This window comes from Osmerus mordax, chromosome 1, assembly GCF_038355195.1.
Source record: "Osmerus mordax isolate fOsmMor3 chromosome 1, fOsmMor3.pri, whole genome shotgun sequence".
Lineage (NCBI taxonomy): Eukaryota > Metazoa > Chordata > Actinopteri > Osmeriformes > Osmeridae > Osmerus > Osmerus mordax.
In genome coordinates, this window is record NC_090050.1 from 8,208,744 (window position 1) to 8,234,722 (window position 25,979).

A 25,979-nucleotide genomic window follows, 5' to 3' on the forward strand; every position below is an offset into this window, starting at 1 on the left:
GGAAATGTAGTTTTTTGGTGGGACCTCGTGCTGGACTTATGATGGACACTTTGTTCCGCCAATAAGGTAGCGAAACATCCTCGTGAAAGCCAATTGGGAAATACAATATGGGTGGGAGTATAATTCCTTTCAGCGTTTGGCTCTTGGGAGTGGCGGTTGATTCAATATGGCGGCAGTGACTACGGAAAGAAACAATTCAGGAATTTTCTGGATTAACGACAGTATCCCTTATTATCCACTCTTGCCTGAGATCAAATTTAGCATACGTACAATACGTTTTTTCTGCAATTCAATGCAGTGGTTGTCAAATAATAAATAACATTATTTCGCTGCAGAACCCAGGTTAGCAGGACTAGCTAATGCTAGCTTTGTTGTGCTTGCTATAGCTAACTACTGTATTGTACTTCCAAGTGATGTGTTGCTATGTGTTAGCTAGTGCTAGCTAACAAATTGATTTGCTGGCTAGAGCCACTTCGCAAAACCACGACACAAATATAGTCAGAAGACGCAAGTGAACATACTAAACAGCCAGTTTAGTATCTTAGTATACTATCAGTAACTTAGTATCCATCTTAGTATATTATAACTTGTTAGCTAAACTTAGTTTACTGTAGTATGCTGCTCCAGTATGCTGGAGTATATTTGCTTGGAGGCCAGCATTGTCTATTTTAGCTAAACTAGTGAACGTTGTTCTGCAGTAAGCTAGCTAATTAGATGTAAGCAGATGAATGTGGAACAGGCTGACGAAACAGCCTCACCAGTAACCCAAGCGTAAATATTTAAAACAACCCACTGCTTTTCTTTAACATTTGCTTGCACAGCATCAGATGAAGATCAACCCGTGATATTTGTTCCTGGTGAGAACATAAAATGACTTGAGTGTATGTCCTCACAATTTTTTATATTCTCTCAATATTGTTATGCTATTATTTCTAATCTTCAATCTCCTCTTCCTAACCCTTTCAGGAGTGAGCAGAGAGACAAGCCTTCGAACAGCATTCAAGTCAGGTTCTCAGTCGGGCAGCAATATCTGTAAAAGAAACCCAACAATGAGAGCCAAGTGTGGCATTGAAAGCAGAAATGAGTCTTCTATGGGCAAGGCTAGTAAAAAACAAGCCCAGTCTCCTAGCCTGTCCTCGCGAGAGACTACCAAAGGGAAAGATGTGTTTCAGTCCACATCTTCCTCGGTCTTACGATCCCCGACCCCAGTCACCCATAACCTCCTCACTTCCCCTCAGGTGAGTAGATAATGGCCTCTGTCCAAAAGAGAACTAACTAGTTTAGCATTATCTAAACTTCTTCAAGTTCATACGCACCATATCTAGTGCAGTATCCAGTGCCTGCACAACAAAGTAAAGGAGAAGCGAAGAGTCTGGCCCATACCTACATGATATTTCTGCCGAAATGCCAACATACAAAAAAACATAACTATTGCCATTGTTATTAACTGCTGCTGGGTCTCACTCGAAATTTGAGGATAAACAACAATTTGTCTTTCCACCCATTTGGTCTCTGAGGTAAGCCAAGCTAAGAGCAAGACCTCACTGAAGGACCTGTGTCCCGAGGATAAACAACGCATAGCCAACCTCATCCAGGAGCTGGCCAGGTAAGAAAGAGTATTGTACTCATTAGTGAAAATGACATGAGTTAATACATGTAACATATACAGGATATGAAATTAGATGCTGCTGATATTATTGGTTTATTTCTGAGTTTGTGTTTCTGTGTCTGCAACAGTTGTAGTTATTCAAGCCTCTAATATTGTTTTCTTCTTAATGCTTGAGTGTAGGGCTTTAGTGTATTTCAAGTCAACACACACTTTCATTTTTTTTTTTTTTACCTCACTTCCTGAATTGCTTTTCCCATATAAGTCTACATGTAGTATGTACAATGTTCAATGACAGTGTCATGGTTTACCCACCAGTTACTTCTGTAAATACTACTGTTGTTTATTGAAACTGTATTTTTTGCGAAGTATTTGAACTCTGTTCTTCAAATTGAGCGCAGCCTGTTTCCTATGATCAGTTTCGACATGTCCCTAGATCTGGGAGAAGCAAAATAAACCGAGTGGATATGATTTAGAAAGGCTCCCGCCTGTCGAGAGAAGGTCCCACAGAGCAAACACTCTAAGGAATGCACTGTAGACCACTGAGACTTGTTGAGGTATAAATATGGAGAAGGTTATAAAATAAATGGCTAAATCATTGCAGTTCCCAAGAGCACACTGAGCTCTGTCATTGTGAACAAAAAGGCGTTTGGAACCACCAAGACTCTTATGCTAAATGCTAACTATTGTGTTTATTACTGACTGTGTTCAATGCAATTCCGATGTACGATTTGTGTTTGACTCCGTAAATGTGCACACAGCCAATCACAGAGAGAGGAGAGAGGTCTGTGATAATACGCTGTAGTAAGCACACAACATTAGAAGTGGTCAGGCCAAACTAAGTAACTAAAAAGAAAGGCCATAGGAGAACATTCAGACTGAGAACATACTTGAATGCAGAAACTACATTCCAGCAATCAGGCTTTTATAGTTGAGACACATGACATGAAAGACACATAGGGATAGATATACCTCAGTGGTGGTAGTATTAGTAGTAGTGGTAGTAGTATTTGACTGCAGTCAAAAAGTCAGTGGTTCAAATCCCCCTCCCCCATAATGAATGTTGCTTTGGATAAAAGAGTCTGCTAAATAAATACATATGAGCGTGAGTGGAAACAGATTTTCTGGTCTGATGAGAGGAAAATGTAACTCGTGAGTCTGTTTTCACTGTGCTCATCATCTGGCTTGTGGCAGCATTAGACTATGGTGAAGTCTCTCTGTGCCAGGCCTGGCAGGCTGGTCAAGATTGAGGGAATGCTGAACAGAGGCAAACACAGACGCACTACCTCAGACTGGGGCTGAAATGTCAACTTTTAGCATGACAACCCAGTGTACCTAGTTAAGAAAACGATGGCTTTCAGATTAGTTTCCGAAAGCAACTTGATGAGCCCAGCCAAAGCCAAAGAGTGTCCCCATAGGACGTCTGTGGAGAGATGAATTATGATAAAGCTCGAGAAAATATTAATTGGACAAACTGCAAAGGAGATGCAATAAACACATTTGCTGCATTACTGAATCCACATAGCTATCTAAATTAGATCCGTACGTTTTCATAATAACGAATAAGCTACAATATATAAAAAAGGTTTTTAATTAATCTTCGTTTGTAGTTTAGGGAGAAAATAATGCATTGACTATTAACTCTGGAACACAACAAACTTTGGGAAAGGGAAGTCGATGAACCACAGGCACAGTAAACAATAGAGTTCAACCAAGTTCTCTTAAAGAACTAAACAGTGTGCAGTTTGGTGGCGGTTTGAGCTAAAACATTGCTTCGAACCCAAAGTAGTAAACCCTGGTGAACTTCGCTCTTTGTTTTCCCAGAGTGAGTGAGGAGAAAGAAGAGTCTGTCCAGAAGCTGAGAGACGAACAGGGGTTGTTTGAACGCAAGATTCAGCATCTGGAGCAACAGAACACACTAATCATTCAAGAGAGAGAAAGTATCCTTCACACTGTCTTTAACCAAGGTATCTCTATACTTGCTTTTATCAATTGTAATGGTTTTCCCATACAGTATACGGCTCTGGAAAAAATTGAGACCACTGCACCTTTTTCTTTCCTTTAAAAAAAAGTTTTGAACGATGGCCTCTTACATTTTACCCTTCTGTTCCTCACTCATCATTGTCCTTCTGAACTTTTAAAAAAAGGAATGAAAAAGGTGCAGTGGTCTCTTAATTTTTTCCAGAGACGTATATTTTGAGACAAGCTCCTGACGTTGAGGAAGTGGGTTTGCAATTCTTCTGTCTGATCTGCAGGGGGCAGTATTGACCAATTTATAATAGCTGGTTACGATTGGCTTGGTAGGAGGGACCAGCAGAGCTCAATCTCTGTTTAGGTCCCATCTTAACATTGATTCTTTTTGGGGTGTATTTCGGATTCATACTTAACATGAAATGTTACTGTGTGCAATATGTTAGGTGGGTAAACCTTAAGTTACAATGATTGGTTATTAATCTTTCCATTTGAAGCTGATGTAAAGACGTTTTAGTCAAGCATTCTTGTACTAAAATCTGGCTTCATGTCTCTTTTGTGTATGCTATCCAGTGAATGTCCTCTCACAGGTGCATCTCCAGTTTATATGAAGTGAGCTCATCCATACCTGATTTATTTTCTAAACTGACCTGGCTCTTTCTGTTCAAGTCCAGCTATAACAGCGAATTCCCCCTACTCACACCCTCCGTATCAGTTCCATTAAGGTCAAACCAAAACATGGCCAGCCACCGACTGAGGGCATAAAAAAAAGGAAGTGAAATATGAAGAGTAAATGCCGGCTGCTAAATTGCGATATTGGCACCGGCATCGAGAGAAAAGGAGGAAAGCACAACTCAATTAAAGGCGCTTTGGCTTGGAGACCTGGCATTTACACAAAACTTCTAAACTCTATTAAAAAGACATTTGAGAGGACAACACCCCCCATCCCATCGTTCAATTAAAACACCCCAAAGGGAGATAACGTAGTCGTAAAGCACACCCACGCAGAGTTATAAAGACTCTTTGGGGGCACGGAAGGTTCTGGATGGTTCTTCTAAAGGTTAAGGAGAGTCCAAAGGCAAATGTATCAGAGGAGACTTGTAATGTCTAATTCCATTACAGGCCAGCTTATCTTATCTATCTTCAGATCAGGCACAATGTAGGTTGGAGGGGAGCTTCCGATGACATTTCAGCGTGTCGAGCACAATTTCAGTGCATGGTTATCAAAATGGAGGATCATTTTTGTTTTATTTATTTATTTTTTATCAGGAAGGGGTTTTGGTATTGTGGGACACAGTTGCTCTCAGAAGTAGCAAAGCTTCCGTGGCTAACACACTGCTTCACACCCCATTTCTATATCAAGCCCGTCAAAAGTCACAGCAGGTGCCGGAAGGAATGCCATTGCCCGGGTGAAAATGTTGTTTTGATGATCCCTGGTGTATTGATGGGAAGACACTGGTCTAATTTTACTTTCATAATTCAGCTGTCGAAGCTGTTGTCTACAGGCTATGGTATAAATACAATGGCCTCTGTGGTTGTGTTGTTAAAAACACGTTGTTTTTTTGATAGTTGCCAAGGCTTGTTCCCCTTAAAGTGTATATACATACCCATGTCAGTAAACATTAGCTTTGTTCTGTTATGTGCTGCCACATAAAAAAACAAAACAAAGTTAACCTTTTGCAATAGTGTTCAATTCTATGCTTGGCTGCACACATATGTATTCTTCTCCAAAAACAGCAGAGTATGGTTAAGGCAGTAATGCAAAACGTCCTCTTCCATCACATCCGAATCCTCACCCTTTCCTACACATGCAGACACACATACCCTAACCTTGCTCCTTACACACTCACACACATTCACCCAGTGCTAACATTTCTCCAGCACTCCCACACATGCCCCAGTCTATTTGGCATAAAGATGCAAAGTCTGGGCTCTAAAATATTCCCCCTCCTGTGAAAATTAGTTCCACCTTGCGGTGGATTTTATTATTTCATCGGAGTGCGGGTGTGGTGAGAGTGAATCTTTTTGAAAGTCCTCCAATGCTAACCCCACCTTGATTTTGTGTATTTTTAGAGCTGATGGGAGGTAGAGAGCCAAGCTTTGCTAGGCAAGGCCTGCACTCTCTGAATTAGCCAGCTATGATAATTTTGGGGGTTTGGGAGACACTCGCATCCCCCTGCCGCTCTAGCAGCGAATCTTATCAGTCACGCTCCATCAAGCCCAGATAACCTCGCAATCAACAGGAAGGGCTGTGTCAGCCGGTTATCACACCAACATAAACACAAACATGCATGTTCACGCCATCTCTCGTGCTGACAATGTTCGCTGAAGGTACTTTAATTAAGTAATATTTAAATAATATATTTTTGGGTTGTTGTTGCTGTGCGAAATGGTGACTTCAATGTTATACATTGTGCCTCGCAGTAAGATTTGGCACTTCTCTGTTATCACTCCGTGAATTTTATCAGTGCAATTCTCTAAATTCAGGAAGGGGTAATTACTAGTGTTCCCTAAGTACATATACACTTACATTTATACGTCTTATCTCCTGTGTACACTCATTTAGTCTATAGTCGGCATTCGTCTAGCTTGGAGCGCCCGACACCTAGAACAAAAAGCATCCCCAGTGCCTCCCAAGTAAACTCTGTGGCGTCCTTGTGATAACCTTGGGTCCCCATATAACAGCCACAGCCACCACGTAATAAACACAACTTCCCAAGTCTATTTAGATGGAGGATTCAGTAAATGTGTTTTCCACTCTGTACTTCTGTTTATGAAACGGTCAGCGGCGCGTTCACCGTCTGCTCCACTACAATTCTAAGTGCCCCCCCCCCACACACACACACTCTCCGCCCCCCCACTCAGTTTCATTTCCGCGGCTTGATTGAACCAGGCCAACGCCAAAATGTTTTCTTGTGTGGCTTTGCCCACCGATGGTTGCTTCCAAGATGAGCTCCACTTTGAGCGTTCATTTGCTGGAACTTTTTAAAGGTGGTGTCTTGAGAAACTCATCAGCCTGTGGTACGGCCGACTCATAAAAGGATACGGCCCTCGAGCATGCCGGTTTACGGCGTTCTGTAAAGGTTTCAGAGTGTGTGTGTGCGTGCCTGTCGTGAGGTGTTTGCTATTCTGTGGGTAAAACTTTGTTTCTCTGGTTCGTGGGGGGTGCTTGATGTTGTATGTCACAGAATGGAAACTTGAGTTGTTAGGGTAGATAGATGTCGATGTGCATATTTTATGTGTACATTTCCAATTGTGTGTGGGGGTGGCTTTCCCATTTCAGTCTGTGTGCGGGAGTGTGTTTTCCCTGCCGCCACCATCATTAGCGGGCTCCTGAGGTGTAGCTGGGGTTCTGCTCCAGATGAGTTCTGTTCTGTCCGTTGCAGCGCGCCTGCCAGTGCTGTCTGCCGTTCAGCCTGGCATCACGCCTGGCATGGCAGTGCCCAGCTCGGCTCAGCCCAACCCAGATGGAGAAGTCTAGATCGCCCCCCCCCCCAACCCCCTCCCACACCCAAGTTTTATCTTGTTGGCCTCTCTCCATGCTCACATTTTCTCAACTTTGTGATTCCTGTCCTTGTGCAACTTAGATTTCGGAGATTGGTGCTCGGGGAGTGAAGAAGGTATTTGAAGCTACGTCTGAATCACCTGCGTAGATCATTAAAGGGGCCAGTCTGTTTTATATCGCCTGCTCATCCTTTCAAATTACGAAGCACTCGTTCTGCAAGAAAAGAAGTTTGACAAAATAACTTTCTCTTTGCTGCACTTAAGCAGGGGAAGTGCAGCCTTGAGTGGCACTCCAAAGAGAAACGGAGGCCATCTGGGATATTCTGAAGGGCTCCACCCACTTTGAGACCCACTTTGAGCCGGTACCAGACGATAATGACAATCCTGGCACAGCCACCCTGTGACAAGGGCTTGATTTACAGAGGCCTGATACCCACCTATACATTTGTTTTCATCTGGTCTGTATCATTGCTTTCTGTCAAGGAATGTAAGAAAAAGGATGTTTTTCCTCCATCAAGGAAGATGACAGATGACCTATAAGGAACTACGTCTGTTCTGGGGTGCCAGTGAGATGCAATTCACGACAACTGACACTCCCCTTTATACTTTTGTCGCTTCACGTCAGTTAGGTACCAAACAACTTGAGGATCGGCAGAAAAAATGTTGTGGATCAAAAGCAGTGTGTGTCGTCACAGAAACGGCGCCTGTGTGTCTTATCCTCTTTATCAGCCCTTCTGATGCCCCATTGACCCTTAACCCCCCGGTGTCAGGCTTGCAGCAGCAGTACAGAGAGTGCCAGGAGCTGCTGGGCCTATATCAGCAGTACCTCTCCCAGCAGCAGGACAAGCTCAACCAGTCCATCGCTCAGCTCAGCCACTCTCGCTCTCATAGCAAGGTGAGGGGCTCTGTGTGTGTGTGTGTGTGTTTGGGGAGGGGGGGGGTGGCTGTGTATATGTTTCTGCTTGTGGGGGAAAGAGTTGGAATAGAGAGAGAAAAATACTGTGTAAGTGAGAGAGGGGGAAAAAGCAAGAATAAAACATATATTTTTAACCCTTGTGTTATCTTCGGGTCATTCTGACCCCTCAGTCATTGTGACCCACCGTCGTATTGCGACAACTTTACCGCATACAAAAACAAAGTGAAGCATTTTCTTTTAACCGTCGGGCTGTCTCAGACCCCCCCACATTGCAAAGGTTAAAATAAAATTATTTGTATTTGTTTTTGTATTGGGTAAACACGATGATGGTTCGTAATGAACCTTTGGGTCATGTGACCCGAAGGCAGCACAAGGGTTAAGAAAAAGCAAGGCCGAGACGCGTCGGTCGTGTGTGTTCGAGTCGTCGGGAGATGTGTGTGTGTATTCTGGAGACGGGAGAGCGTATTACAGAGCGAGTAAGCATGTGTGTCATCCTCCCCAGTGAGCCATCTCCAAACAACAGCCCTGTTCACCATCAATCACAATACACTCCTGCTGAGACACACGCGTGCACACACACATCCCCATGTCTGTAATGTGTCGCAGTCACATTTCACCACTAAGGGATTTACAGAAAGACTGACAAAGCATAACAGATTTCACACAAGCAGCCACAACCGGTTGCATTTCTTCAAGGTAAACCGTTTCCCGATGCAAGGAGGACCATCTTCGCCTCCCACGCACGCATACACCCAGGTGGAAGGATAGATCACTTCGTCATCCTCAGTGTCCTACAGTGGCTCTGAGTAATGAGTGTTTGCGTGCTCTGTGACCTCCCATGAATTAGTTAGTCTCCCTCCTCTTTGTCTCGTCTGAGGTGGGCCCTTCCCTTCCCGGCTACCTTAAATGTTTATCTCCCTCTTTTCGCTGACCTTGGTCGCACCCACCCACCCAACCACCCCCCCCCTCCCTCCCTTCCTTGTTCTCTGCACTATTTTGAGAAGCTCTCTATCTTACAGTCTGGGTGTCCCTATCTGTTCTCATTTGCGAGAGTGAGACGAATAGTCCCTCCCGACACTTACCCTGGCGTTTTTTTTTTTCCTCCTTGGATCTTTGCTAATGCTTTTCAGCCAACGCCACCTCTGCCCTAATAGGTTCCCCCGACATAGAGACGGTAAGGCCTGTTCGAGTGGCTCACTGCTTCTGCCAGTGTATCCAAGTGTTCCCCTTCTCAAAGGTTTGACTTGGTGGATTAGGCCGCCGAGTTTTGAGTGCCTCTGCGTTCCGTGTGTGTCTGCCCAGGTGCCTGCCGGCGAGGGGAGCTGTGGCCGACCCACTGTTAGGAGCGCTAGCCGCTCAGTCTTAGACGGCTCTTACCTCGGCGGCATGCCCAGCTACGAAGCCCGGCAGCCGAGCCAAACAGGAAGTGGTGCAGGAAGGGGAGGAGCCAGTTCCTACCACTCCTCAGCCCCGCTGTCTACCCTTAGCCCCTCTACGACACCTCCAGACTCATCCTCCTCCAGCGAGCACACCCCCGCCGAACGGCCAATCACGAGGCGAGGAGGAAGCACGTGGCGAAACCCCCGTCCCGCCTCCCCTCGCCGACACACAACCGTCGGCTGCAACACGGAACCCGGACCGGCCAACGGCGCGGCTCCCCTCGACGCCGTCTCCGCCCGGGAAAGCCCCTTTTCCCGCCGCGATCCCCCGATAGATGCGGCTGCGAAGGGAACGCTCACGGCGGCCCACCTGGGCGGGGAGGACTGGGAGGAGAAGCGGCACCTGCTCCTGCTGCAGAAGATGCAGCTGGAGGTGGAGAGAGAGAAGCTGCAGGCCCGGCTGGCGCAGCAGGAGGACAGGCTGCTCCGGCAGAACCAGCAGCTACGGCAGTCACGTCTGGATTACAGCAGGTGACGTAGAACGGGGACAGGCCAGCAGACAAGCACGGCGTTTTGAAAATCCTTTTCAGCGCGCGCTTGAGTCCGATGTTTGTGTTTTCCTAACTATGTTGTCTATTCCACTGACTCCGATAATCCCAATGTAGCATTAATGGCCGACCCTTTTCAACACGTCTTGGGGCTATGTGGGAATGTAGGAATTCCAACTCTGTATCTATGCTAGTTTTTTGACTTGGTGTTTCTGCCCTCTGTCTGAATGTAAAGGTTTCAGCAGGCTACTGCAACTGAGCTTGGCCATACCATCACCAGAAATGCTCTCCTGGAACCCAATCCTCCACAAAACGGCCATGTAGCAGCTAGGTAATTGAAATAGGCACACACATTAAAATTTAGCCTTTCCCTCTATCTCTCTCTTGCACACGCACACGCACATACTCTGAATGACTAACAACTAACTTACTATCCTCAGCTAACTCACCATCAATCCACCCATCCATCTGTGTGTGTGTGTTTTTCTCAGTGAGGAGAGAAGCCCAGGTGATGCTGAGGACATGGTCGAAGCAGAGTATCTTGCATGTGAGGTGATGTCCCACCAGAGCAGCCTAAAAGCCCCCACGGGGCCAACATCACCCACCATGGTGCATCCCAGGACCCCCCACGCAAGGTAAGCCACAAAACACCACAAAACAAGGAATTGCTTCTGCCCTGTTTATTTTTATAAATCAATGCAACCCACAAAACTCTTTGTAACTTACATTTGTTATCGAGTCGAACATAAAAAAAAGATGTTATCAGCACAGTGTGCTACATAAGCATGAACTGGATAAGCATTCCAATCTTTTATTGGATTAAAACTTTTCTCATCGAGCACATAGTGATGAAAGGACCACCAAGGCCACTTTATCACAAGCTTCCTCATTATCTACCTCCAAATATCTATCTCCAAATGCACAAACAATATTTTCATGAACAGACCACTTGGATGAACCTAACTTTATCAAAAGATGATCAACAGTACTTAGTCCGGTGCGGGGAGACAGAGGACATTATGAATTGAGAGGGGGGGCGATGAGGGAGTAAGAAAAAAGAGTAAGCGTGATGGTGCTCGGCTGTGCTGTCCGATAGGCTAAATGAAGCTCTCTCCTCTGGCCAGGCTGGCTAGCTAGCGCAGCGGCGGTGGGGGCCTGTCAGGAGCCAAGCTGCGTTCTATTAGTCTGCCTAGCAGGGACCCGCCAGCAGGTGTAATTGAACAGACTTCTGTTCAGGGGCCGGGGCTACAGAGGAGGAGGACTCACGCAGGGAGTCTCTCTCTCTCTTTCTTCCCATTTCTCTTTCCCATCATTCTTTTTTCTTTTTCCTCACTCTCTTACTGCCTCAGTAATGAGAGAGCGAGATGGAGAGAGAAAGGGAGTCTGAGAAAGATTGGGAACGGAAGCTAGAGAAGGAGGATGAGCAGGAGGGGGTGGAGGGAAGGGCAGGGTGGGAGAAGAAATGAATCATGACCGCTAGTGTGAGACACTCCAAGAAAAAGGGAAGGAAATTCATTAGTTTTTTTTCTTTCCCCTTTATGTGGAAAGGTAATTAATGTGACAGCGTGTTGCCTTCCCTCGTTTGAACGTGCATGTGTCTTGCTTATTAGTATTAAACATACTACATTGTAAGTCATTGTAAAAAGGACTACGACCTACACATGAAATCACTTCACTATTTAACTAACAAATAATAATAAAATCAATTTATTTATTTTTGTTTAATGACATAAGTTAAGTAAGGAGGTAAAATCTTCCCTGTGCTTTCTGTGTTTTAAAATTAGATTTTCCCACAAAGTCCCACAAATCTGTTTGCATTTTGTTAAACTGTTCACCACTTCCACTTCCTCAGTAATCCTTGAACAGTGCAGAGCATGGTCCAGTATTCACCGCCAAAAGTGAGTTCTGTAAGCCCAAACAGATGGCTATTAAAACCACGAGGGGACTGGAGTTTACACACCGTTAGAGCAATTCATTTTGTACCTCCAAAGCACATTTGTGGTCTGGCTTCACAAAGCGGTTTAGTACCAACAGTGTACCAGGGTGGGGCCCAAGTGGTGTGTCAGAAGGCTTTGCATATTTTGAGGATTTAATAGGAGATTGAAGTCAGTGTCTTGTCAGGTTGATGTTGATATGAAGTTAATCCATCAATTATGGATTTAAAAATCTATTCCCCCCCCCCCCCCCCCCCGCCCGCCCTCACACATTTTTGGACAAAGCCAAAACTGACCTTGGTTAATTACAACCACCAATCAAAATAAATCCTCAAGGAAAGTAAAAAAAAAAATACGAATCATTATTGTAATTGGGTAGAGTATGAAGTACTATACACACACCTTGTCATAGCAGACAGTCAGCATACAGACAGACCTATACCACTCTCACTGGTGCCCTCATCCCCGCCAGGCCAAACCCCCAGAGATGCTGTGCTGCTTAGGGTAACGAGGAAAACAAGGAAGCAAAGGAGATAGCTAGCATATACAGATTTCATTGCTGTACACCATGTTGCAATCGCCTGCATAATTCTGACACTGATCTTTTAGTTTTTTGGCGGTGATGGGGGAATCAATGAGGCATGTCGTTTTGATGTTTTTTTGGGGGGGGAGATCTGTTTGAAGGAGCCTGGAAAGGCATCCATAAATATCAAGTTGTGTGGACATAGGTAGATCGGTGGGTGATTTGGGGGTCCTGTGAACTAATTAATCTAAAGACAACATTTTCTCATATGAGAGCAGATATGGGGGAAGCATCTTGAAATGTTGAGGTTTTAGAAATGTTATGCCCATACTTAGTCGTTTCCCAAGATTTTGTTTTGATTGATGGACCAGAAGTGTGACTTGAAAACTTGAACAAATCATATATAAATGTAAAAGTGTACATGTTTAACTCATTGCATTAATAGTAGTCAGTCTTGGGCCTAAAAAAGTTGTGGTTTTGACAGACATTGCCTGGCAACAAAACTTGTTACCTCCCTCAAACCTTTTCTTTTTAGTCATCGATCCCCCTCTCTCCTGAATAAGTCTTGGAGTGCTAATTGCTAAATAGCCAGTAGGGTTAAACAAAATGAAATCCTCCAATCCCTTGTATGATCCTAGGTTAGTTAGTAATGAGAGAGTCCCCCCCCCCCTCATTCTCATTCACACACACACACACATGCACGCACACACACACACACTAACAAATCCTCTCCCCCACCGCCCAGCCTTGCCTCGCTTGCCTGCTATTGATTGGGCGGGAAATTGACATGCGGGATGTACGCATCTGCTATTATAGGATTTTTATATTACTGTTTGGACTGCAAATGAAAGGGGGCGACGGGGCGAGACGGCTATCTTTAATGAAAGAAAGGGAGTGAAATAACCAGGCAAAGTTACGAGGGCCTCCTAAGAATGGGGGGACTTTTTTTGTAGCTACTGTTTTTTGGCGAAATTACTTTCTACTTACTTCCCCGTCTCACATTAGGGACAGTTGTTTATGGATGGACCCGAGTGCAATGCAATCCTAAACAATGGAGAAAATCGATACTCTCGATAGGTGATTCTTATTGTTTCCTTTCTCATGGTTTATTGTAAAAATTACTTATTCCAACGACATTTGCAGAATGAATACGTTAACTTGTTTCATCATCATTCGTACGTACATGTATGTTTGTATTCATAATGGATGAGGAGTTGTCACTCTCTGGGAAGAAGTTGAGAGACTGGAAAAAAGACACTGGATACTGACATTTATTTAAACTAACGACCTAGTGGTCGAAGAAGCTTCTCAATTTCCCTCAGGAAATGGCCTCCTTTGTGTTTTGTGTTGTATTTGAACAGGGCAGGTCACCTCAGGTATTGTGATATTGTTATCAGAAAGAACTGAGTTAAGCATATCACTAGGAAGCCTTAATATGCATTTTAAGTAAACTATTACCATCCCTGAATTTAAAAAACATACCTTTTACAAGAGATGATTCAGTCTATATTAGTACAGTTTTTACAGAACATTAAGTTAGTCTATGTTGTCTGTTGAATTGCTGTCTCACATTTCAGCTTGTAGACTCACCCTTTCATGAACCCACACAGGCTTTCCATATATAAGGTCAGTTACACAGACATGCCTGTGATGAAAATGGCCAATATGTGGATGGTGGATACCATTTTGTTATAAAATACTTTCGCTACCAAACACCATGTTGTTCAGGTATAATGGCTACTTGGACCCTGCCATTCAGTATACACTGGACAAACAGCTCTTGGGGAATGGGTGAAATAAAAACCGGAATGGGTTAGAACTACTTTTAGTCTTTGCAGCTGTGGTTTTAAGGAAAGCAGCCTGTTGCTCTCGGTGCCTTGTCAACTTTCAAGCTGCCATACCCCATCTTGACATTTTAGCAGAACACTCCAAGGGTTCTTTGCCAACATATTTTTTTCTGCATGGAAAGATTACAATCTTTCTACTAATCCACAAAAGCAGGTTTTTCTTGGAATTAATATTGGGCATAAGGCGTGTTTATGAAAATGTATCATACACAGATATTACCCTAGTATCAACACTATGAATTTATCTTCTAATCTAATGAGTAAGGAAGAGGACTTAATGTTTAATTTACACGCTGCACACACCAATGCGTCCGTCTGGCATGTGCATGAATCCTTCTAGCTACTTTTCACACTAGCATCTACACGAAGCAGGTAGGTTCTTTGTGTGCCCCCGATATAATAATATTGCGGAGAGACTTATTTGAGACTTAACTTTGTGAGAGGCAGAGTAAAGCAATGAAGTTCTATGCTATACCATATAGCCCTGCTGAAATCCATTAGCATTCTCTAGCTCTTTTTCTCTCCCTCTTCCTAACCCTCCCCTTTCCCTCATCCCCCTTCTGCTCAAACTGTACCCCCTCCCCGCCCCCGGTCTTATTATAGATTGTGACCGCCGGTAAGTGATGCATTATTCATTACCACAATGTCATCCGTTGATGGATGGCTGTTTGAGAGGCCTGTCCGTTAAATAAATCAACAAATAAAAATGCAAATCCTCACATTTTGCGAGAGGGAGCCCAGCCAGAGTCCCTCCCATGCCCCTCCTCCCTCCCTCCCTCCTCCCCTCCCTCTTCACCGAGCTGCCCCTCACACACATGCAACCACTCTCCCTCTCCTCTCCTCTAACTGCTATTGACAGGCAGAAGGAGACCAAATGAAGAAGACGGATATACTTGCCTTGGCTTCAATCTTTCTTTCCAGCGGGTATTATCCCCTGTTTTCTCTGTCACACTATCTTCCCCCTACACTCAAACACATGTGCCCACGTTGATTTATTTAGGTAATGCAAAAGTAATACGGTGACCATGAAAATGCTCTGGATAGGTTTAAATAGATTTTGTTTGGCTTATTCCTTATGTTGATGACATGCCATTGGTTTGTATTTATATATATTTTTTCTTCCTCAATTTGAATTTTTGAATTTAAATGACTTCATTTGGTTATTTTGTTTTAGAGAAACTTGCCACAACAGTGGCAGCCTTAACATCTAGGAAAGAGAAAAATGTTACATGGAAAGAAACGTGTCAGCGCATCGTGTACTTTTCAGTTTTGGGATTGTGAACATGAAAAAGCTAGCCATCTGAAGGCCAGGTTGCTAATTGGATAAGTATTATACAAAGGTACAGTGGTGGTGAGGGTTGAACACATGTAAAATTTTGTGGAGATATTGCATCATTGAACTAACTAGGACTTCTTGCCAGTTAGTAGGTTTGTGTACATAAATGTTAAACTCTGAAGTATATACTTTGAGATGACAAAATCCCTTACGTGTATATATTATGTATGTAGTATGTACATACAGGATACAAAACAATATACAATATGTAGCCTTGTATATGCAACCATGTGTTGTTATTTTCATAAGGAATAATATAGAAGGTATCATTTATATTTCTTGTATTTGATAAACATCAACATGTCCTCGCCACCCACATACATGTTAGCTATCACATGCCAACGTTTGGCCCTTACCCTCAGTGGAATCCACACCCGCACGATGCAAATTGACGGCACTCAAAACGAGTGGAGAATTACGTTAGGAACATCAGAGAGAGTGTACGTTAAAGAATTCATGTTTTGTATCTGGAATGCTCCTCGTCCAACTGTGTACACACTGAATAATTTATCAAGCCAGCCAGACTGAAGGATTGAATCTCTATTAGCTTAATCTTCCCCGCTTTGGTTTATTTATTTCGCCGCACACTCCTCTTCCCTCATTTCTATTCTGGGAGAGAAGACGCGCAGCGCTTTTCTTTCTTTCCTGTTGCACCTGTAACAAGCCAGGTTTTTTTTCCTGCCGGGCCCGCCCCAGCGGTTTTGACTTGTTTAAAACCCCTGTAGTGTTAATTCAACCATAACAAGCAGAGAGCGTTTTTGTTAGGTGTACTCGCTAGAGGTGTCTGTGAACATGTAATGTTAAAGCTGGACATTTGCAGTCCAGACGTTACAACACGGCTGCTCTTGTGTACTTTGGCCTTGAATTCTATGTGGAAATACGTTTCCACAAAAAGCCTTCTAACATAGGCTTCTTGTGCTGTAGTACTTTAGAAAAATACGTTTGAATAGACTTTGCTAATTGAATGACTTAAGTACTTACATTTAAGTACTTAAATGTTCCCTTAAAATGAGCAAAACTACGGAACTGTCCAAAGATTGAAGATGATCTAAGGCGGTTAAGATTAGTGAAACGGTTGCACTTAAACAGTGGTAGGAGTTATATCATGTTGACTAATAATGATACATTCTGGCTGCACTCATTAATTCTCTTCCCCATGTCTGTGCCCTCAGGTTGGACTCGTCCCTGATCGAGCTCTTGGAGGTCTTTAGTCCCATCTCGGTGCCTGAGCTGGGCAGGCCCCCAGTCCAACGAAGCAAGCCCCTACTTCACCAGCCCCCTCAAAGTGCCCCCAGGCCTGCCCGCCGAGCCTTGCTCTCCCCTTCCCAGGGGTGCTACCCCCGGACACCCCAGCATGACTTGGAGGAGAGCCAGATTCTGGAGGAGATCTTCTTCATTTGCTAACAATGAAATTGGAGGTAAAGCGGTAGGGGGAGAGGATTCTGGGACAGTCTGAAGGAGGCATTACCTCCTCACCCCAAACCTAAAATCCTTTCAGGAATATTTGATGGGTAATCATATACTTGATATTCACCTTCTGCTCTTAAATTGATGTTGGTTTTTAGTTCTAAACCCAAAACTCCAAAATCATGATATCGATTGTAGCTTTTGTAATGCAATTTGTTTTTATATTATATGTTAATAAACGGTTATTTATTTAAGATACTTTGCATGATTTCTAAACCTTTTGGATTATTCATTAATGGTTCCAACATAGTGACACGCCCCATGAGCTGCATGCTAAAGGTCAATCTGAGCACCTTACCACGCCAATTCTTCATACATTACTGAACTGACATAACCACTAACAGCAAATAGAAGATCAAAAAGGGGAAAAGTCTCAAATGTACTCAGTTTTTTTTAACCAGTAAGTGTGAGATACGACACAGGTTTATTCTAGACTGTGCTTTATTATTGGGCTAAGCTGAAACGCATCATTCATTAAAATTACAAAAAGAGTCCAGGGGACCAGAGAATGGTGCAGTCTGGGAGATCAGGGTGGGGGCCTAAAGCGCACTAACCAATGAGAAGCCTACCTCATCAGAAACATGGCAAAGCTCTATAATGCAACATTCAATTCCCCACCCCACCCACTCATGTGCTGAAATCTTTAACATTTTCCAGAATACTTTTGAAACCATTAAAGGAAGTAAAATGCAATTCTCTTAAGACTATCAGCAGGTAGGTGTAAACCCTTGATAACAGCATTGAAGAAATGGTTGAACAAACTAAATATTTGATGACTTAGTGCAGCTTTTCATGTGAGTTAGGCTCTTGATCGAACAGAACAGTTGAACAATATCAGAGCCTTAATGGACATGAAACAAAAAGGTTAAAAGCATTCCCCAGCATAACAGAACTCTGAAAACATCAGAATAAGGGTGTGTTTGTTGTTTTATGCACTTCCAATCAGCTATCTAGCCATTATCACATAGACTCAAATGCTTACATTAACAGTAACTTGTACCATATAGGAGACTTCCTCCTCAGTTAGATCTTTCTTCCCAATTAAGAATGGCACTCTAGTTTAATCCCATATTGTGAAGTGTTTTCAGGAGCTCTGACACTCAATAACAGCGCAGTGTGCAATATTATGAGCAATAGTAGAATTGCAAATGTCCAAATTGTTAACTCAAAACATTTAAAGATGTTATAAATTAAAGTTGCAAGAGCTGTTAGTTATTTTACAATAGATTATCTTAATCATGACATTGTATGAATTATCAATCATAACCTTTAGGCACCAGTCATTTGTAGCAAACAACAAACTCGGGAATTTCCTTAAACATAATTTCATCATTTTAAATGTAGAATCTAACAGTACTGTTACTGTACAAGCGTAACAGTAAATTTGGAGAAAAACAAACGGGTGGGTAGATGGGGATATTTATAAAAAGTTCAGTAAATAGCAGCATAATGCTTAAATGAAACAGTAACACTAAAGATCTGATTTAGATAATCTCGCTGATGACTGATGAAAAGATGTCTGACGTTATTTAACTGAACCACCTCGTTAATATGAGCATATATTTCAATTATTTGTAAAATAAGTGGCAGAGCATGATCCTGTTGACATTAGCACTGATAAATGATCATGTACCACAATGTTGGCGTACAGATGTATATAAAAACTATTTGGTCACATACCAACTCATAGAAAAATAATGCCATGAAAGCATGCATATAATAAACAGAAGTAATAAATAAATAAATAAATTCATAAAACCCCAAAAAATATTTGTATAAAAAGTTAAATGCATGTCTAAGCTCTAGGTAAATGAGTTCAAAGCTCTCCCTGACTGTATTCTGGTCAAATGCCTTTGTCAGGTCCTACAGTTGTACCGTATCCCTATGGACTCCATTTTTACCTGGTTTCAATGATTATTATATGTTTTCATTCATCTTTTCTGAAGTATTTAAAGTATCATTTTTATCCAGTCATTGTAGATAGAAGTAAAAGTCCTATAAAATATGCAAACCTATGTACAGAGGAAAACGGAGCAACAAAAAACATTTACAGTATATTCATCGGTTTATGTATATATTTATATATATTTATATTCAAACTTAGTTTCTTGTTGTTTTTGAACCACTACTGTTTTTTTTTTTTTTTTTTTTTTTTCTTCAGTTTTTTTCTCTCATTTGTTATGTACTGTAAACAGTTGCCGCTGAAAGTTGGAGCATATGAAAGAAAAGTGCTTGGCCGTCCGATTCAGTCTTCTCACATTCTCCTTCCACTATGGTCTAATTTTTTTACACATTGAATAGTAAAGCAAAAATGCTTAGTGTAGCCAAAGACTAGCTAGAAAACCCACCATTTTGCTAATGCCTTCCAATCCTCCAATGTATTTGAGGGTCTGTCAAACAGGGCTGATGAAATAGAAGGTAAAAAATGAAATTAGAGGGTAAAAGATTAATTCAATATCACATCTAAATCTCGTATGTACACCTCGCCATGAAATGACTGGATATAGGATATAAGTCCTCATAGCCTGTAATGGAACTACTAATCTATTTGTTACACTTGTCCATTCCTCTCAATGCAGCTGCCTTGGAATATGGATCCAGTACTTTTTTATTTGGGATTGTGTATAACTTAGGTAGGGTTGTAAAACGGGAGAAGGCCTCTGAAAGGAGATAATGAGACAACCCTTTGTGACACTTTTAGAAGATCTAAATAGCACCCCAGTCCAGTATAATGTATTTCTCTGGTTGTCAAGATGGTTAATGGCATGTCATTCTTGACATTGGGTTGCCGTGAGTGTTTGTTTCATGGTTGTACCAGGGTTACTGTATTGTAGGGTTGTCCAAGTGTTCATAACGTCATTAGGCTTGGTTGCATTGAAAGAGCCAGGGTGCAGTGCAATGACAAAGTCAACTTGCTAGAAAACGTTAGACACAGGCACCTGCAAAATGGCAAAGGGAACAGTTAGTGTATTTACTAGGAACACTTGGCACATCTCCTTATTCACTTTTATGTAACCTTATCAACATTCAGAGCTATACCTACCTTATACTTTTTGACATGTGGTATTGCTATGAATTGTGATACATAGCCTAACAAACATTGAGGGCAAGTTTGGCAACCATTAATGCAGAGGTGTCCTATATGGCAACAGGTCATCATATTGCCTAAATGTATCATAACATAAGAGGCCTTTGACCTTTTCAGATTCCGAATATTCTCGTGTCTACTTTTGGCTGTACAAATATATTCATGAGGCCATATAACACTTAAAAAGGGTTAATACTTCAAGCTATGTTTACCAGTATAGCTCGGTATGATAACCACTATAAAATAACTTGATGGTCCCTCATTGTGTTCAGTGGACAAACCGTTAATTGTAATTCATTTTTTATAAAACAGGAAATCACACATACAACTATAGTAAGTTCTCAAGATGTAATATGTAATTATTACCCTTACCAGCCAATGCCAAGAAAAATTCTAACCCTGAACTTGACCCTTTCTGGGCACTGAATGGAGCCTGAACTGCATTCTTGCTAGCTAGTGATGCCCTATTTCCCACTTCTATATAGGGTTCTTGTACTACACATAAAATTAAGACTCACTTTCTGAGCTCTAATGCTAATTTCCAGTGACAAACAAGTTAAATGGATGCCTGGTAAGACTATTATGGCATTATTTAACTGTTAATAGTTTTGACGAGTGTGTGTACGCGTACTTGAACGTTATATGCAAATGGTGAAGAATACGGTTGTCATGGGGCATGGATGAATTGACATCATAGTAGCGCGTTGGCTGCTTGCAGTAGTGTTTTGAGAGCACAGTGCTTGATGGCAGATTCTGCAGGTGACAAGGCACACCTTCCTGTGGTGATAGCCTGTAAGCTACGTGCACTTGACTTGAATGCAAAAACCCCCCAGTTCATATCATGATATATTTATCCATTTTGGTTCAAGTTTCAAAGGAAACACTGTTTACGTATCTGTAGTGTGAAGCTCAAAAGATATGTTTGGAATAGAGTCGAAGATATTTGTCCTTTTCCTCTAAATTTGTGTAGCCTTAATCTCTTAAAGCCTGCTACTGAGAAGTGGCTTTTTGCATTTTCAAATAGTATTTACACCTACATATGTGTAAGATTTACACATATATTTAGCAATATAATGTGTGTCAGCATATAGTTTATCAGAGATAGGAATGCCTGCAGTTTTGGGAGCTGCCAGATTTGCGTTTCTTCCCAAGCAGAGCAGTGTTTCAAACTAGCTAAAATCTACAAAAAGATTACAGCTCAACATAGTCAAAGGCCGTTCTATATACAGACACACATATATAAAATATGCGTATATAAATACATATATTAGATTGTGATTAATATCTATTTATCCATATATACTGTATATATGTATATATATTAATACATTTGCTCGAATGCTTGTTATACATATACATATATATGTACTGCAAATATAAACAAGTTTATATATTTCAAACTTTTTTATGTTCTTTTAACTATGAGGTTAGGATGTCAAGTTAGAAAAGGTAAGGCTGTGATATGGAACAACCCTCCCCATGCACTCTCCATCACTACCAAGAGAAAATGAGAAGAGAAAAAAATAAACCTTTTGAATAGTTAATTGTAAACTAGCGAAGTGAGTGACCCCATTGGTCATCTGAAATAGTTCTGCCTGTATTCAAAAAGCATATCAGCAATATATATGTATATATATATACATATATTGTATATATATTTTAAATGTACACATCTTTTAAATGCAACTCTTTAGCCACTTAACACTGACTGAAAGAGAAGCAGTGGTCCGAGTATATTAGAGCTACAAGTCCCCAGCAATAAAAATGTTTGGTCTTTTGGTCCCTAAAACAACTAAGGAATGACAGGTAAAACTCCCTGGAGACCGTTGCTATGGCTGTCCTTGGCAACGGTATCCCCTGGAAACGGACAGGCACTCCAAGCTAAAGATGGCCATCCCCATTCAATGCGAGTTTGTGTCCTGAAATATCACATCGCCGACAAAGTCCTATCTCTCTCCTCCGAGAAGGTCTGTCCCTTCTTGTTTCATGTCCTGTAAAATTGGTCTTTAAAAAGTTAGTTCCTCCATACACAAACGTCCTTACTTAAATACATCCTATGGCAATCCTCCATACTGTTTTTTTAAAAAGTTCTTTCAAGTCTCCTGATGTCCAGGGTTCCTTTGTCTCTTTTCGATTGGGGTTGGTCATGTGTATGTTTTTCTTTCTTTTTTTTTTTCCCTTTTTTTTCTTTTTTCTAGTTGATCATTAGTAATAACTCCCTTGTGGTCCAATAAGGTAGATGTCACTCAAGCAGGGTTTTTTAGGGGCCATAGATAAAGGTGGAGGGGGGAGAAAGAGAGCCTTAGTCCTGGGGGGCGAGGCAGAAGGGGTTGGGCTACCAAGCTTGTGTGAGTCCTCACCTCGGTACGTCCAACAGTTATCCTTTTACTCATCTCGTCTCTTTTTATGTTTTTCCCAGTTTTTGATGCATTTGAATCCCCTCCCAATGATCCTGTTGTCCATTGCTCTTTCAGGTCAGTGTTCTTTTTCATTTAATCAAGTTACGATCCCGCTCTACAAACCTTTAAAAATAAGATATTGTGTGATTACTGACATGTAAGAAATGTTATCCTTTATAAAATAAAATACAAATAGTCAGAATTATATAAACTGGAAAAAGCAGCAAGAGAGAGTTACAATATTATACAAACAATTCTCCTACAGTACAATATGATTTCATGAAATGTAAAAAAAATCATTTATCAGACATTTTAATACAAGTGTTGTACAAATAGTGCATGTAGAAAGTACATATAGCTCGTACACAGCAGAGGTTCAAGATATAACTTTTCAAGTTAACCCCCCCCCCGCGCGCGTCTTACCCGTCTTTTCCCTGTGCGTAGCGGCTGCCTTAGCCCCCAGGGCAGGGGCAGCTGGGTGGGGCAGGAGACTAGTAGGGGCGGTTGGCATCCTTCGGCCTTTTGAGCTGCACCTTGAGCCTCTTCATGCCGATCTGAAAGCCATTCATGGACTGTATGGCAGCCTGAGCACTGCCCGGGTTATCGAAACTAACAAACCCTGGGGGGGATGTGCCGAGAGACGGAACAAGATGGACAGGGAGAGAGAGAAAGAAGGAGGAATGTTGGTTAATTTTGATGGAAATTTTAATTTTGTGTTAGATCAAAGAAAAAACACAAGGAGTCATTGTTGGAAGATGAAAGAGGGGTGAAGGGATAGAAGGAATAGGGTTTTGAGATAAAGATTGCGTGTTAACACAAGTTACTTCAATAATTTATTCAACAGCATAATTCTTACATCTTGCGACATAAAAGACATCAGGTTCACATCAATTTCAAAATCATTAAAAACATTGTTACATTAAACTATCATCATCTTCGCTCATTACCTGTGATAAGCATTCAGATACGGTTTGAAAAACAATTCTCCACATTTTCAGTAAATTTCTTTCCAAATCAGTTTTTTACTTAATATAACTCAATAAGGCATTTCAGTATGTGATATTATCTGCGCTGTACACATACTCATATTTCAAAATGTACTGTATATTGTATAATATAAATCGTCATAAACCATTAAGAATGCTTACAAGAGGTGCACTAATCATTTCATATTATCAACTGGACATAAACATATAATCTGTATATACAGATACATTAAACACCATTTTACAAAACATAAAATTATTTAGGATAATAAACATTACATGAACCAACCTAATAACATGCATTAGATAAATAATACATTGTATACTCTGGGATAGTATCATAAAGATTAATTTATAAAAACAGAGTACAACATCAGAGAAACTTATACAGTTGGTTAGTATTGTGGCGCCTGAATTATATTGAAAACGTTGTTGAAATTATTAGGAATTAGGTAATCTTGTGTTGCGTCATGTTCTAATGTTGTACATCTAAGATTAAAACATCTCCTCGCAATTCCTCGAGAAATCTGCTGATTGGCTATCAAGAGTAACCTAGACTGGTGGTGCACACTATTATGTAGTTACCACTAGATTGATAAAAAGTATGACTGAACAGTCATGCACTTACTGTTTATTTTGGCTCTTTATATGTAATATAAAACCAACCTAGTACATATATATCATACATAAATACATTTGTGTGTCCAAACAACCTTGTTTTATCTCTTCGTATGAACTTGTTATCGAATCCTTGCTACCTGTGTTTCTTGAAGTATGTACTATAAGTCACCATAAGGGCTTATAACTAGTCAGCAATAATTTAAAGCACCAATGATTGCCAATTAATTATATTGTGGAGATGCACAGTAAGAGACTTAATGCTGATAGTCTGTCATCTAATAAAATAACACCATCAGTGCATGCAGTCTACAGGACAATGATTCACCCCCCCCTCTCACATAAAGGCAACATAAGTATTGTCCTTATGTAAGTGTAGCATTAAAGAAGCACTCCTTGACCCCTGTTTGTGTTCGTATCTCTCTTGAACCACCGGAAACGCATCAGCCAATATGTGCTGTGGTACCAGCTAAAAAGAGGATTTACAGAGATTAAAGGGTCAGTGTAATCCCTGCAAAACAAGTTTGTCAGACTTGTTTCCACTATCTCGACAGTAGCCTAATGTCGAAATGAGTCAATGTCCCAGCAATATTGTTAAGGTCCAACTTTATAATTTAACACCACATATAATCAGGTTAATCTAGTATTTTTTCCCTGGTGAGGCATACAGCTGGATCTAAACAATGGGCCATTAGATTTCTGACTAAATCAAATAAAATGTGTCAACAATTTTAGATTCTGCAGTGCATTGTCTTTTTATGGAGTACTGCTTTAATTTGTTCCCCCTCATTTGTAAGTGATGACACATTCATTCCCCATTCCCCTCTAAATAGTGTCCCCAATGTTGAAGCAACTACGGCAAATCTCCCATCTCTCTTTCCAATGGTTTCAAAAAACGAACTTGGCTGCAGTGAAGAAGGTCATTAGTGAAAGAAGAAGAAGAAGAGGAATAATAATAATAAGAATTGTTTGGTTTTATTTGATTTTACCCACCAAAGCATTTACTTTGGTTTGTCGCCCGATCCACAAACACTTTGGAGGAGATGACATTACCGAAAGGCAGGAACATCTGCATCAGCTCGCCATCCCCAAACTCCTGAGGGAGGTGATAGATGAACAGGTTACAGCCCTCCGGCCCTGCGCACACACAGACGAACAGAGGGAAGAAGAGGGAAAAGAAGAAAAAAGGAGTGTGTGTGTGTGGGGGGGGGGGGGGGGGGGGGGGTAGAGAATTAATAGGAAATAGGGGGATGTTTAGTTGCCAAAGTACATTTCATGAATTTTGTTTACATTTATACAACACAATCCATTCAACAACAAAAAAAAAATGTTAAAACTATTTTACTGTACTACGTTTTATATGGAAAGATGTCTGTACATTTAAATAATTGTATGACGCTCTAAAGTGTGTGTCTTTACAAAATTGAAAAGCTCCTTGCGTGTTTTTAAAGCTGAGCTGAAGTTTTTTTCAGCTCATAAAACATGGGAACCAGCACCGGTTATATGTTTTCATTGTATTGTATTGTTGCTTACTTACAATTTATAACTTAAAATGGACTCTTGTAGTCCATTGAAGGATATCATGGCAATGTCATAAGTCCATTGGTACAGCACATATTATGAACATTTTACCTGGAGGTAAATCTCTCTTTTTTTATTTGACCATGACCATAGTACAGTTAGAAGACCAATCAAACTTAATAAAGTTAACAAAAAGGAACAAGGTAGAAAAAGGTATCTGTATACATTAGGACAAATCCAAAATTGAAATCATAGTATGTTAATATCTCAGTATTTTATTAAGCTTTCTCTACATCTACACAGGGATTGAAATCCTTTTTTTTTTTTTTTCTTCGT

At 41.3% G+C, this 25,979-nt stretch overlaps 2 protein-coding genes across 10 annotated transcripts in view; one reads left to right on the top strand and one right to left on the bottom strand.

The window, feature by feature from the left end:
* The first annotated feature begins 166 nt into the window (after window positions 1-166).
* On the top strand, window positions 167-17,206 carry kiaa1328 (KIAA1328 ortholog). The gene is made up of 10 exons (XM_067242907.1): window positions 167-221; window positions 822-857; window positions 967-1,237; window positions 1,508-1,606; window positions 3,431-3,546; window positions 7,852-7,976; window positions 9,300-9,907; window positions 10,160-10,255; window positions 10,416-10,559; window positions 16,737-17,206. Exons 1-10 carry the CDS (start codon window positions 167-169, stop codon window positions 16,966-16,968), a joined length of 1,782 nt encoding a protein of 593 aa, XP_067099008.1. The 3' UTR covers window positions 16,969-17,206.
* Window positions 17,207-23,009: 5,803 nt separating this feature from the next.
* Window positions 23,010-25,979, bottom strand: part of celf4 (CUGBP, Elav-like family member 4) — a 62,555-nt gene continuing 59,585 nt past the window's right edge. For 7 of the 9 annotated variants that reach the window (XM_067242806.1, XM_067242798.1, XM_067242842.1 and 4 more), the window contains 2 exons: window positions 25,116-25,259; window positions 23,010-23,137 (listed from right to left, as the gene is read on the bottom strand). In XM_067242806.1, the coding sequence (XP_067098907.1) occupies window positions 23,010-23,137; window positions 25,116-25,259 (272 nt within the window). The remainder of the gene's footprint in view (window positions 23,138-25,115; window positions 25,260-25,979) is intronic. The other 2 variants (XM_067242860.1, XM_067242852.1) reach the window with 1 other exon arrangement.